This window comes from Terrapene carolina, unplaced genomic scaffold (genome assembly GCF_002925995.2).
Source record: "Terrapene carolina triunguis isolate 2854851 unplaced genomic scaffold, T_m_triunguis-2.0 Scaffold90, whole genome shotgun sequence".
Classification (NCBI taxonomy): Eukaryota; Metazoa; Chordata; order Testudines; family Emydidae; genus Terrapene; species Terrapene triunguis.
In genome coordinates, this window is record NW_020664441.1 from 789,765 (window position 1) to 805,300 (window position 15,536).

The 15,536-nt window shown below is 41.1% G+C and overlaps 1 protein-coding gene across 2 annotated transcripts in view; it reads right to left on the reverse strand.

The window, feature by feature from the left end:
• The window catches only part of ODF3 (outer dense fiber of sperm tails 3), a 16,689-nt gene extending 3,836 nt beyond the window's left edge, over positions 1 to 12,853 (reverse strand). The window contains exons 1-5 of one of the 2 annotated variants that reach the window (XM_024197856.2): positions 12,745 to 12,853; positions 10,800 to 11,000; positions 10,271 to 10,372; positions 5,870 to 5,991; positions 4,264 to 4,401 (exon numbers count right to left, since the gene is read on the reverse strand). In XM_024197856.2, coding sequence (XP_024053624.1) covers positions 4,264 to 4,401; positions 5,870 to 5,991; positions 10,271 to 10,372; positions 10,800 to 11,000; positions 12,745 to 12,853 — 672 coding nt within the window. The remainder of the gene's footprint in view (positions 1 to 4,263; positions 4,402 to 5,869; positions 5,992 to 10,270; positions 10,373 to 10,799; positions 11,001 to 12,744) is intronic. The other variant, XM_024197864.2, reaches the window with a different exon arrangement.
• Positions 12,854 to 15,536: the final 2,683 nt, after the last annotated feature.

A 15,536-nucleotide genomic window follows, 5' to 3' on the forward strand; every position in this document is an offset into this window, starting at 1 on the left:
TGTGTGTGTGTGTGTGTGTGTGTGTGTGTGTGTGTGTGTGTGTGTGTGTGTGTATGATGATGATGATGATGACACAGCACAGGGCAGAGTGATATAGTAATTGCCAAGTGCGTCTTTCAGGTGAAACTTAAACTAGGGCTTTTCTCTGTGTGGTTATTAAAAATCCCACTGGCACTTTATGGAACAGTTTGCAATTTGCAGTATCTTGGCCACATTTCCAACTGGGATAATTCTGCCTTCCTCCTTGCAGTTTCAATAGGATACAGTATCTCTGACTTCCTTTTCTAAACTCTGCATTGATACAATATTATATGCTGTAAAAATAGTTGCCACATTTCATCATTAGGGGACAGCAGTGGCAGATTAAAATGATTCCCAAACTAGTTTGTAAATTTCTAAAGCTGCCACTTTAAGATACTTCAGGCACTTCTTTATATAAGCAAATGTGATATATATTTGTAAAAAATCAAAACAGGTGAAAAGCTGCACTAATTTTGATGCGGTTCTTCAAATATGTTTGCGTAAATAAACTTGTGCATTTGTTTAAGTAAATAAAATCTATTTATTCATGTCTGAATATTGGTTACATCACAGCAGACTTTTCAGAAGCCTTCTCAATCCATCACTAGCTTCGAACACTCAGCAGCTGTCCTCTCACTGATCTGCCACATACCGTTCCTCCATCTCCTTCCCAGTCGTCCCCTATTATGAGGACCTCCCACCATTCCTTCCAGGATAACTTTATCAAGATTATTTCCATCTCTGTGCCTGATGTGACCAAAGGACATAAATTTACACCTGTTGATTTCCAACAACATGGTGGTCTTCTCTCTAATAATGCTGCTAATTTAAGCATTTGTCGTATTTTCCATCCAGGAGATATGCAGGAATCTTTGCCAACATCACATCTCAAAGGCTTCAGTTTTCATCTACTTGCCAACATTCATTACCCATAATTCACATCTATAGGTTGCTCTTGAGAAAATTAAGCTTTTCACCAATCAAACCTTCATACATTTTGAGATGTCATGTTTTTTCTAAACTTTAGTGAGGGAGACCATCTACAATTTGACTATTAATCATGATGTCCACTTTCATCCTGTTTTTGTTAATCGTGTCAACATACATGCACTTAATTTTTATAGTATTCAGGGATAGTCTATATTCCTCACTAACTTTTTACAGATTCCAGCATTCATTACATTCCACCAGTGGTTGTAGCAACAGGTATTGTCATTGGCATATCTAAGGTCAGTTAAGAGGGGGTCCGCCAATGGAAATCCCAGCTCCTTCCACTTTATCAAAATCTTCCAGGTTTGTTTCATTCTGCATACCTCTTGAAAAAGTTTGGGACAGAATACACCCTTGTCTCGCGCACAGCCCAGTGGAAAACCACTAGCTATTGCCTGCAGCAGTGTCGTCTGTTGTTGAAGGTAGAGACTTGCAAATCTGCCATTATCCTCCAAAGATGATCAAGTTGGACAGTATTGAACACTTTTGAGTAGTCCATGAAACACATTATCAATGGGTGGTTGGACTCCCTGCATTTTTCAATTATGTGACTGACTGACGTTCACAGTTTGATCACGTGTGTCTTGTTCCTCTCTGAAAACAAGTTGTGGTGGTGGTGGTAGTTCTGCTTCTGTCATTTGCTTCATGCGATCCTGGATTATGTGGGGCAAAACTTTGGTCAATTGTGATATCAGGCTGAGGATACAATTGTTATTCTCTGTTATGTCTCCTTTCTTTGGTAATGGCAGACAGACTCCCTTTCATCTAGTTGTCTGGCCAATTTCTAGTCGTCCATACATGGTTGGAAATTTTCCACACGAGTCACTTTAAACAGTTCTGCTGGTACTTTACCTTCCCATGGTGTTTTCCCTGGCTTCATTTTCGTAATAGTACACACCACTTCCTCTTGTGGGATTGATGGCTCTGGCTCTGTACTCTCTCCTTTCTGTTGCCCTATATTCTGAGTGGCTCTAATGAACCATAAAGATTGGCAAAGTAATCTCTCCTTCAGAATTTGATATCACTTTGTGAGGATTCTGCCATCATGATCTTTTGTTATGTTCAATTGCAGGGAAAACTTTTTGGTAAGAAGTCTAACCTCTGTGAACAAATTTTTTGTATTATTACTCTCTTTGTGGTTCGCAAGTTCCATGCATTTTGCCCTGATGTATTCACTGTTGTCAATACTAATCTGCCTTTGGATCTGTTTAGTTCCTTGTACTCTCTCTTTCATTCTTAAGTCTCTAAGACATTCTTTTTCATTCTGCATTATTGTTCCACCTGCTCAAGCCATTTCTCAGTCATCTGTGGTACACTGCGACACTTACTTTTCAGAATGTATAATTTGGCAGTTTTGAGCATGATAGTTTTCATGTTATTCCAAAGTTTATTCAGGTTGTTCTTTTACCTGTGACAATCCCTCAAACCCATTTTGGACAGAAGTCATGTAGTTTTTGTTGATTCTGAACCAATCCAAATGTAGCGGACCTGCTGAACATCTTATCTTTTTCAGTTTATGTTTGAGGCTAACGGTTGGTGGTCTCCCAAGTGCAGACTGGGAGTCAGTCTGTATCCATTGGATGCTCTATCTCCAACATTGCTGTATCATTACATAGACAATTTGGTTCTTTGACATACTTTCAGGTGACTTCTATGTGTTTAAATTTGTAGGGTGATGGGTGAAGATGGTGTTTGTAAAGACCAGGTGATGAGAGCAGCAAAATTCAACTAAACGCCTTCCTTTCTCATTTTGTAAACAAAAAACATTGTTTCAGTAAGCTTCATGAGAGCTTACACTTCCAACTTCACCGTTCATAGAACCCTTCCCTGGGCACTGCACCTTGGCATGGTGGGAAGGCTTGCATATTCCAATGAGCTTGATAACTATGCCAGCAGGAGCTTTATCTCCTGATAGAGCCACCCAAGCTGGACAAGTCAAAGGGTAGGGACCAGACAAAAAGTAGTCCAACTGGCTGGTGCTGGGTGCAGAGTGGCATTCAAGTAACTTGGCACATTTCATGCCAGTGTTTTGGCTGGATGAGTGCCTGGGGAGGGTAATGGAACCCTGATGGAGGAAGTGCCATCGGAAGGTGGAAAAGTTCAATCAAGTATTTAATCAACAGCAGCTAAAAACTAGAGGGGAGTCAACAGGAAACCACCTTCTGTACTTCCATGCTAGAACAAAGGCGAAACATTAATCTCCATGTGGTGCTGGATGGCAAGACCCCCAGGTTAGAAAGCACAACAAACTATACTGGGGGAGGAGGTTCTGGCCATTAAGAGTACCAGTTGCAGCTATGATGGTTCTGTACCAAATCCTTCAGGATAAACCTGATGTTTGCACCAAGGAAGAGTGACTTGAACCTTTGTAAATGAATGATCAGAGTAGACACATGGAATGTGAAGAGTATGGGTGAAGGGAATCTCTCCATGTTGACCAAAGAATTGGAAAGATATAAGAAATATGTGGAATCTCAGAGCTGTGATGGAATGGTTGTGGCTGTTTCATTACAGGGGATAGATACGCAGTGTACTACTCAGGATCTGAGAAAATGGGGTCGCAATTATCCAAGGAGACATCAAAGTGTGTGCTTGGATATAATTCAATCAGCAATAGAATCATTATGGTTTGTCTTTGAGTCCACGTATCAATCATACAAGTTTATGCTCGTACAACAGCAGCTGACAGTGAAATGATTGAGTTCTATTTGTTTAAACCTTTTTCTTTAATCCCAGATGCACAAATATAATATTTTGTATTTTTGTACATGTGCTCATGTAGGCTCAGATATCTGATGAATACATACCCAAACAGATGGAATGAAAGATCCTGCTGGAATTGATATGCACAAGGATTTCTCAAAGAAACGTGTCCAGTTTCTTGACTCTCTGCAATTAATCTGTCTCAATAATGCATTAATATTTTGGGATGTGGTTTTTTAAAATTTAACTTTGACTTGTTCCAACATGGGCTCTTCGGGGCAGTAATTAAAACATTAATTGTAGCTCTTCCATGCAGATTGATGTCCCTTCTTACCAATACTCATCTTAATGCATTGATATATTGAAGGATCTTGTCCTTGCTATATGAATCTGGATTTTTATATGCTGAACTCTGCTGGAAAAAGTTTTCATGATAGCTCTAAATCAAGACTTGTCAACTCAAGGAGTTTAAATACAAACCAGCCCTGTTGCCTGTGACTGTTTGTCCTCTGACTCAAGTAAATTACCCTCTAGATTTCTCTGCCTTACCTTTCCGGGATAATAGTCTCCTGGTCCAGGATGTCTAACAGTTCCTGCAGGCTTAGTCCGGGAGCTCATGCTGTACTTGGGGGCTCTCTTTTTGTACACATCAACGTCTGTCTTTTTATATGCAGCTGGACCTGGGGTCTGTAAGAGAGTCAATGGAATCATCCATTGAAAATGGCTACATTCAATATCCCCAATTTCCTATGAGAGGTGCATAGGTTTATCTGTAACAATTAATTAATTTTAACAATTTTTTTATTTTATTGTTGTTTTTTTTTTTTTGCAGAAGGGCAAGTTTCCCTTCTCAACAGTGTCATGTCCTTTAGAAGTTTACATTAGATGTCTGAAATCTTATTAGCCTGAGCCACTTCACTTTTGACAGACTGCAAGGGGACAGTGGCTCAAACTGAAATGAAAGTGCCATTGTTCTGTCTCTGCAAGCGTTAGGCACCTGTGACCTTCACTGGCTTTTATATATGGCTTATAGTAAAAGATTTGTTTAAAAGCCCAGTGTTTTCAGTAGGTTTTAGATAATTAGCAAGAATCTGTACATGATCATTTTTCATCTAATACAAAAATAATCATTTTGTAAATATGTAACGTTCCATGGTATTCAGCTACACAGTCTTATTTCACTTAGTATGATGTTATCATAGGCATGAAATCTGATGATTAGTTTGGTAGGTGGCACTAGGAATGTTGCTACAGCCTTCTACCTAGAGGGATCATTATTTCCAGAAAATAAGCTTGAGCAAGATGTCAATTTTATTTTCCCACACCCCTCATTGTTAAACACAATGCTAATCATTTTTTAAAAAAATCATGTTCCAACTCTTACCACACAGCAGCATCTTAGACGTATCAATTATTTGCTCTTGTAAGAAAGCTGTGGTCCTTCAGATGCTGCTGTGTTAACTGCGGGCAATTGTTGACATTTTAATGACTATTACTGGGTATTTTAGAAAGACTTTTTACACATAGTTATTATCTGGGGACATGGATCACTGTAGGTATTTCAGTAAGAAAAATTCTTTGGAGATGGCAGAGAAATTTGAGTTTGAAATGTTGCTACTGCATATGCACAATAAGATGTCAAAATACTCAGTAACTATAACACTGGAGCAAAAGATTTTTCCTCTAGAACATAAAAAATATATTGCAATATGTGTGTCCTGATGTGAAATTTCATATCTGAACTTCTCTTACTTAACACATTTCTTGTCCTCATCCCAGTTCCAACTCCTCTTCCAGATGGAGTTCAGGCAACATGGTGCTTAGGCATAGCACAAGAACTAGGCCTGATCTGAAAACTATGGTAGTCATTGGAAAGATTCCCATTGATTTTGATGGGTTTTGGATGAAGCCCTTAGGTATTTGCTGCAAATACAGTTAGAGCCCTGACTTGCCAATGATTCAGTTACTAAGAACAGCCATGTTTGCTGCCAGTCTTCAGCTGCAGCACTTGTATCTGTTCATGCTGCAGAACACTTTTATCTCCAAGTACTAGGAAAGAACCCATCAATGCTTAGAGGCCTTCAGTCTTGGAGGCAGTGACTGACCACTGGTTGTCAATGAGAGCAGCTGGAGAGGAAATGGAAAAGCAGCTTACCTTATGGAGATCCTCATCAAAGCGACCAAGCTTACTCTTCCATTTCATGGAATAACAAGGGCTAGCAGTTTTGTCCACTGTGTTGGGTCCCATCACCCGAGGGATAGTGTATGCGCCAGGACCTGGGGGGGGGAAACCATGATAGTTATGTACAGTGTGAATCCTCAGGGATTAGAGGGAGCATCATATGGGAGAGAGGCTTTCAACAGAGGCTGGAGAGAAGGAGGGATATTTCTTTTTCACATTCCCTGGCCCTTTTCTGTCCTGGAATAAGGGTAGGCATCTGGAGTCTGAACTGCTGGTGCTCATGGGTGGTGAGGCTGGCATGCTGAATGAAACAAACAGAAAAGAACGGTTACTTACTTTACACTAACTGCAGTTCTTCAAGATGTGTCATCATCAAGTACTGCGTCTTGCCTGAATTTTCTCAGAGCCCTCAGTATCTTAGGAATTGGCAGAAAGGTATATGTTCATCCCAGTGTCCAGGAGCCTAATGCCTGAGGTTTTGTTGCTCTGGTCTGTAGCAAACACATCTATTTCTGGGAATTGCCACATGTGAAAGATGTTCTGCAGAACTGAGTCTTTGATAGACCACTCCTGGTTGTTTGAGAACTACCTGCTAAGTCAATCTGCCACGATGTTTTGAGGGCCAGGAAGGCGCAGCGCCACTGGTGTGATTTGATCTGGAATGTACCCAACTCCACAGTGGAGACAGTCTTGCTCCCCCTGTCTGTTGACATAGTAGCTGTGGGGTTGTCTGTCAGCACTTGGATCACAGATTCCTAGAGTAGCAGTAGGTGTACTTTGCATGAAGGCAGATAGCGCTGAGCTCTAGGATGTTTATGTGAAGATGAGCTTCCTGGGGACATCATAGGTCCTTAGTCTGAGGGTGATTTAGACGAGTCCTCCATCCCCAAGTGAAGGTTTTTATCGCTAATGTCTTGGTAGGTAGATGTGCAGAACAGAGTATCCCCTTGCATACCTGGATTGGGTCTTATCACTAGTTGAATGGGGAGAGGACTTTTTGTGGGAGCATGTGGTGTCTATTGAATAGATACTCTTTCATGGAGCACAAGTGAAGTCTGGCACTGAGTCATGTATCCTACCCCATGTGGCTGGTAGCACGCAGGCTGATATGAGTATAGGTACTAGGGAAGGTGGCACCAGGAACGATTTTCCCTATGAACATTAGGTCATTTCCTGCTGTTCCTTACACATACTTCCTTAGAGTTTCTTCGTGGCTCCGGTGGCATTTCCAAAGTAGTGGAAGGAGAGTGCATAGGAGAGGAGTCCCTGTTATGCCCTGATGGGGATGAAGTAAAGGAGTACATTTCTTCCAAGGTAGGGGCTGTACTGTCAGGAACATCCTGGCTCTGTTGTGCTCTCCTGTGCTGGATAGGAAGTCAGGTCGGTACTGGAGCTGTCTTCTTTACCTGCTGTACTGATGCGTCAGTAGCTGGTGAATCCTCAGCCACTTAAGGAGAGGAGACTGGTACCGAGCCACAGATAAATCATACAAGTACTATATATGCCTTGAGTACCAGCACACTAGGGACCTGTGCTGGGCACTGAGGAACATGGTTTCAAGGTTGCCTGTACAGAAGCACTGGTTGCTGAAGGATCATTACAAAGAGAGATACTGTCTGCAGGTTTAATGGCTAATATTGGTGCTCTTTTAACAGTCAGTACAGGCGTGCCTAAAAACCAGAACCTGACTGAAATCAGAACTTTTTGGTGTGTTGCCTGTGGGCAACAAAACAAACACGATGCTGCAGAGAAGCAGGTGGACACAGTGGGGGTTCATTCTCACTGCCACAGATAAGGAAACAAGAGACTCTTGGACCTGGTTCACCACTTAGGATTTATGCCCTTGGGTTAGGGGCACAAGGTAACTGAGGGTGCATGTGCGGCTCCAGCAAACACTGCTGGGCAAAATAATCTGAGATCGTACACATAGGATGCATGTGCACCAAGAGTAGAATCCATGTGAACAATCACTCAAAGAACAATGGAATTAAAAAGCCGCATGCTCCATCCAAGGATACAGCTTGAAGTTTAGAACCCAGGCTGAGTTTGTGGGGCTAGCAGTTTAAAAAAAAAATCACAGCTATTAATTGTGGGCTGATCTAATTTACACTGGAGTCCCTGGGACACTATAGTGGCTTTTGAGAGTAGAGCGGCACTTTTAAAGCTGCCCCCAATAACTATTCTGGGTATAAGAGGATGTACTTCACATAACATTGAAAAATAATAAACATTATACAATTTAAAGAGAAGTTATTACAAATTTTATGTAATTATTACAAATTGTTCTACCATAAATCTCAGGTCCCATCTACACAACAATCCCAACTATGTTGGGGCAACAAATGACAAACCTGCTGTGGCTTAATGGGGCTGTAATGCGGTTTGGTTTTTGCCTCTGTGAACAGGACTTATTTTGATCTTTTCAAGTTTGTAATATAGTTCATATAACACGATCATAATGTTTTGCTGTTGTACAGATCATTTTCCTGGCTTTGTCCATGCCACCTCTCTCTTTTCATCCGTCCTCTTTCTCCCCCTTCTCCATCACATGAAACACAAACTACTTGTCTTCACTTTCAAGGATGTTTGTGGCTTTTCTCCATGCTACCCATCATTTCTCATACGCTATTGATATGTCTAACGACGCCCGCCTCTGTTCTGCCAATTATACCAGCCTTTAATGCTCACGTGTAACATTTTCAAACGAGCAATTTTGTGTTTCCCACCAGTCTGCCCATCATGCCTGAGGAGATCCCTGTAAATATCTGCCAAGCCACCTCTTTGTCCTTCAAATCCATCCTTAAAACTCTCCTTTACTGTTATGTCCACACACAAAAATGTGATAACAGATGGTGTGCTGAGGTGATGACTATCATGCCGACTAATGTCGTTTCCTTGTGCTCCTCATTCTGTCTGTGTCCACTTGTTGTCTCTCATCTTATACTTAGATTGTCAGCTTTTTGGGGAAGTGACAACCTTTTTTTCTCTGTTTGTACAGCACTCAGCACAAGGGGGTCCTGTTCCATGACTGGGGCTCCTAGGTGCTATCCCAGTAATGTTTGGGTTCTGTCTATGCAAAGAAAACCAAACTGTATTATACCAGGTTTGGGCACATCTATTTTGCAGTTGGCACACAAACATTGTTATGATTGTAGACAGGGTGTTAGCTATCTGAGAGAACCAAAAGTAATAGAGAAACAGTTGCATAGTGATGATATGTAGCCATTGCTCTGAAAGTGGTACAACAATAAGTATTATGTTGTTTTGGATCTGTCTAAATGATTGATCCATGGCCACTATTTTTGATCAACCTGTATCTCTTCTGTCTCATCTCTGCATGTTTGATACTTTTCTTGCTGATGAAGTAAACCTAACCCATCTATAGCGACCTGGGGTTTTCAGACATTTTTTCATAAAAGAACACTGAAACATTTTCCCAAAACTATACTCATATAATGGGACATTTTTTTAAAGACATATTATGGAGTTTGTCATGTGATGACCTCTATTGATTTTGATAGTTGTGCTGCTAATTATTTGCTGATATTTAAAGTGTAGGTAAAAGGAATTGCATATGCATTTCAAACAGACATAGGACAATAAAGTTAGGTCATATTTTGGCCTACTAATCTTGATGATAGTATGTCTCAAAGTCTGGGTGTAACACTGACTTCTAGTGAGCTTTTATACCTCTGTGCCAAAGGAGTTCTTCTCAATTTTGAGACATAAGCTGCCTGGCTGTGGTATCAATGTCTAGTAACTCTGAGAGTTGTCACATGAGCATTGAGTGTTTTCAGTATTTTTTTTTTCCTCCCCTGGAAATATTCCTATTGGTTTCTGTCCCCCATTGCCCCTTGTTAATTGAGAGGAAGAATTTAGTTTCTTCAACTTTCACCTCTTTTGACACTGAATCAGTTAAATTGTCTCTAAGAGCCCATCTCCACTACAAATACAAATGGGATACAGTCTTGTTATAACATGCATGTCCATTGACTCGTTTAAGACATGATTTCTGTTTTAGTGTAGACAGGGCTGTCCTTAACCATGTACTGTAACTGAGCGAAAGCTTTGGATGTGAGCAAGTCTTAAGCCCAGTTACAGAACACTGTTAAAGTTCCATTTGCACTACAAATTGGAACTATATTGTAACCAGTGCAGAGGACAACCATATTAAGCTCAGGACCATCTCTAGTTCATGGCTTTTAAGAGCCCCAAGTTCAGACTACACATGCTATTACCAAAGCTTTCTTCCTTCATTATAATACTTTGCTGTGGAGTCAGGCTCAGGAATTTCACTTTCTTTCTGGCTTTTAGGTCAGGTGGCAACTACAGGACTCCTAGATTGGTTTCCTTTATTAGTTGTTGGATTTTTACCTGGAGTGCTGTCTACACTGAAGCTCCTAGTCCTGAATGACATGGAGTGCACAGGAGCAGATTCATAAACATGCTTTTTTGACTTCTCTGGTGAATAATCGCCTAGACAAGAGATGAGCAAAGCAACAACAGTGATCCTTTCGTGCCAAACAGGTGGCTTGATCTGTAGGTTCAGTCTGTGCAAAATTGCGGTGTCCCAACCAACAACATCATGCTGCACGGCCATTTTCCCCCTATATCCCATCCCCATCATCCTGCTTTGCCAGTTCTCCTCCATCCTGCTCCCACCCCCTGCACTGCTGTTCCCTTCCTCCCAGCCCTGTGGCCCTGCACTGCCCTTCCTTGAATCCTGAGTCTACCACCCATGTTGTTGTTCCTTCCATATCCTACCCTCAAATGCTGGAGCTGTTACTTTCCATTTGAAAACATCTGTACCTCATTTTGCTGTGGTTTATATTCCCCTAATGTAGGACACCCATAGGCACATTATCCTCACCTTGAATAAACGGTTGAAAGAAATATTACTCACTTGGGCCAGGTGTGACCTCAGTTTTCACCTTGGGGCGCCCACACATGGTATAAGCTGGGGCAGCTTCCTTTCCCTTCCTGGTCATTGCGGGTTCCACATAGTAACGAGGACCCGGAGAACAGGCTTCACGGAGCAAAGGCCTTGCCCCCTTAAAAGTGTAGGCAGGGGCTTTCCTTTTGGTGGGGTTGTGCTTCAGGTAACCTAGGAAGAAGGGCTACATTTCATATGCATGTGTCAGGTTTTATTTAAATTCCCCTTTGGGTCTTGTTGCTAAAGTCGTTTTAGAGCTTTTGGACCATGAGATTCATTTCTAAGACGCTGGCTTTACTTTTGGTTTGTAGGATGGACATACGGTCATTATTATTGCCCATTCATCTCAGTTTATGGGTATGTCAGGCTTGGTTATAACAAGAGAGAAACCTCTAAGCTGTCGCCTTCTGAGCAGTTCTGTCACTGGACAAAAGGGGTGAATCACTAACAAATGGCAAAACTCATTGATTTCAGTGGGGCCAGGATTTCATCCACGGATTGCAAAAGTGAGCTGTACTGTCCTGTTCTTATTACAGAGACTAAAGCTTGTCTACCTCAGAAAACTTACCAAAATAGCTATTCAGGTAATAATTATTCCAATAGTTCTTTCAGTATAAGCCCTCATGTGGACGCTCTGATTCTGGAGCTTATACTGAAACAACTATCCCTGGAATAATTACTCTGGAATAGCTATTTTGGTACCTTTCCCAGCATAGACATACCCTAAAGCCAAGAGAATTTTCCTGCAAACTACCTTGTAATATAAGAGATTCTAAAAATTACTTCCAAGTACACTGAAGAGTAACTCCTAAACAAAATTAGTCTGAAATACTAGTTTTAAATAATTTGGGATCAAACAAGAAAACTCGGTCTTAACAATGTGATGCCTAGTACGACTGAAAACGTTGACTTTCCCATGTGAAAACACTGGTGATTAGAGTATGCCAAAGTTGTTGTAAAGCAAATTCTGGAACTACAAAATACTTTGGTTATTTAACAACCAGCTGTTTAAAATAACCAAAATAATAAAAAACACCCAAACTCAACTGTAAAGAACACTTATTCCTTACCACTAATTTTAAACCTTGTTTTCCAATGCATTCTAATGGGGATGCTACCTACCATGTGTCCTGCTGCTGGGAAGTACAATACAGTTGTTCAAATGGCAGCTTCCCAGTGAGAGTGACAACAACCTCCTAGTGACATTATTTCTAAAAATCTATATTGAAAATTCCTTCTGAATTTATATTCTTATTGATTGATGCCTTAAAAATGTGCATAATACAAATAGTTCAGATGGTGATACAATTCCTTCGCTAAATATTGACACTTTATTACGAGGAAGACAAAAAGTATGCAGCAGCAGAAGTGAGAGGTGATGTAAGAGTAAAGCTGCCTCTTAGATGTCTGATTGTCAGACATTTGTAACACCTTGCTGTAATTTTCTGGGGAGCTACAGCCATAGGTGGTTGGCAGTGAGGTTAAGCACAGCAGAGATATTCTTTATGAATTTCCCAACAACTTCTCCTTTTTGTAATTTCTACTCCAAGGAAACGTGTTTCTAGTTCATCTTTGTGATGTCATGAAAATTTACCAGCCTACCGACAAAATCTACTCGCCACAGAGAGATTTAAAATAATGATTGATGGTAAAGAAAACGCCATTTGAAACGGTTCAGCACAAGTCTGTACTAAGCAGAGTCACCCTGTCCTATTTCCTAGGTTATAATGAAAATTAATACAGACATCCCGTAGGAGGGTTTTATTAACTTTCACATCAGAGAAAGTGGAATTATTTGAATAGAATATGTGAGAGTTTGTACTAAATGAATTGTTTGAACTGATTTGGATTTAGTGTGTTTAACTCATGTTATCAACTGTGTTTCTTGAAACTCTGTATCTTTCTGTCCTTTTACCTGTTGTCCCCTGTATTGAGTACTTTGGTCCTGGGCTGGTAAAGTGGGCCATTATTGGGCCCCTTGGACGATGAGGCCTCCAGGTCCCCACCCAAGCGCTGTCACCCATGGTGGGAGCTGGTTACAAAGCCTAAAGGGAGAGTAGAAAAGTTAATAGCAGGATTCTCTTAAAGAAGCAAAATTCTATTTCTTTTTTGCATTTCAGTGAAAAATTCTCAGTCTGGCCCTGTAATTGTACTACACCTGAAGCCTCATCTGCTGAATCCAGTCTCCATGTTAATGGAACTGAGAGACATAATGTTTTCTAGATTGCATTGTATCAGGAATAAAGGACCCCTGCTCATATAATACATACCTAGTTTATTTGCTTCTTTAGGCCATTGATGCTAACGCAGTGGTCTACTCTAATCTGCATTTTCTTTTATACCCGTTACCCTGTTTATGGTATGGTGAGGAGCAGGGAGACATGAAGGTGTGAAGCATTCTATCAGGACCTCCTCTATTGGTAGCACTGCACAATGGCTGGTGAAATATGCTCAATAGGCTAATATGGGGGAGGGTGTGCATTCTTGTGAAGCATCAGGTGCTAGCCCTGATGGAGGCAAGATATTCAGCTAAATGCACTGGACCAACAATCTGATCCAGCATGTCAACTCCAATGTATAAGCAAACCCATTGAGACAGTGGATATAGGACAGTGGGCAAGTGTTGACGAAGTTACTAGCATATCAGTACTGTAGTAGGAGTATCTTGGAAACCTCTTGGTATCTGGGTGTCTGCTGCTGCCAGTAGCATGGTGGTACTGAGGCACGAAAACAGCTGTTGGAAGGGAAATTGTAGGTGTTTTCCATCAGTGTGACTTGTCGTGTTTACCAGAGGAAGAATCCTCTAGGGAATAGGAACAGGAAACCTGACGCCTGTGATATTAAGAATCTTTTCAATGCAGTAGACAGGGCAAATCCCTGAATCCAGAATAAGGACTCCTCTGACATTTCAGAGGGTCTGGTTTTCTCCCCTATCAGAGAATTGTTATAAAACAGATCCTGGTTTTATTTGGTCACTGCTAGTGACCTTCACATCCTGTATCCACAGCAATTGTAGGATCCTCCCTCACAGTGTCTTTGCCACTAAGATTTTCTTGTAAGAGTTTGAACTTAATAAAAATCTCAGGTCTCCTACAGGTTGTTCATTAGGCAGTATCTCAGCAGAGCCCAGAATCCCTCAGGCTGCAGTTCTGTTCTAGACGGATAGGAAATATTTTCTGCTATGGGCCTATCCCTAAACTTGTACACATACTAGGGGTGAAATCCTGTCCTTAGTGAAGTCAATGGGACTTTTGCCATTGTCTTCAGTGGGGCCAGGATTTCACTCCCATTCACTAGTATGTGCACTTAGCCCTCTGCCTCCATTCCTTTAGCTATATATCTCCCTATCTCACATGGTGTCATGGGACTTTTTAGATTACACTGCTCTCATCTGTAGGACAGTTTTTGAATAACTGGGCTGTCAGGCCCTCAGGTAAGCTACCTTATTATCCATGTTCAAATTACTCTGTATTACTCTCCTTTGCCTTGATGCTTACAAAAAATTGACAGCAGTTAGCCCACCAGTGTGCTGAGACCACTGCCTATTCATGCTGACCAATATTATCGCATAGTTTCCTTGTACTCTTCTCTGCTTGTCTGTATCTATCTGTTGCCTCTTGTCTTTCTGTTCTCTGTCTGTACAGCTTCTCTCACAATGAGGTCCTAGGCACTATGGTAAGAAGGAATTGCTAGAAAACCGCTCACTCTACCTCTTTCTTCTGCAGAGTCATTATTGCACCTGCTGGTATCTCACTCATTGGACACCATGTGCTCACCTGAGCTTCACCTGTACTAGCTGCTTTGGTGCTTTAAGCATCAGCTGTGTGACTCTATTTTCTCTGTATCGGCAGCAAAACTTGCTGTGCTTTGAGTCGTGAACCACCCCGTCTACTGCTGTTCCTTTTTAAATATGCTATGACTCAGGAGATTTATTTTAAAACAGTTCCTGGTCTGGACTGACACAGGTGCCTGAAACCCAAAACATAAGAGCTTTTCAGCAAGCTGGATACAAGAATGAAAAACGAAGAAATAACATTAGCATAACAATGTACTTGCAGACTTAAAATAAGGAATTAACCAAACAAACCTGGAGATTCAGCTGTTCTCTGTAAGAACTGCAATTTTCCTCTTCTGTATAGGTCCAAGAGGGTTAAATGTGCCTCACATACATTGTGTGTATGTATTACACACTTTAAAATGTGGTTACAGAGAGAACAGTGACAATGTAAAAATGACACTTTTTGCTAACTGTCCATCTTTTGATTTTTATCTCCTGGTATGCTGGGAGATGCAAAATGTTAACTACAGCTGGCATCTCAGAGCCATTATAGTTACAGAGAAGGGAGCTGAATGTTATCCTGCCTCTCCAACTCAGCTAAGTTCCTACTGCAGAATCTTTTGTTACTGGTGATGATGTACAGGAAGAGGCAGATCCTAGGTGCAGTTTGCAGCACTGGATGTTAGAAAAATTATTTTTCTTTGGGTTTGTAAACTGAGCCGATATGCTGTGAAAGCCACTGGATATAATGGCCCCGTGCTGCGCTCATAGAACTCCCACTGATTTCAATAGGACTCCTGTGTGAAGAGTAATTGAAGGATCAGGCCTTAAACGTAGAAGACCACGATGCCATTTTCCATTCAGTTTTCAAAAAAATATAACATACTAAAATATTCCATGACAACCTATAACCCTGATGCTATACACGT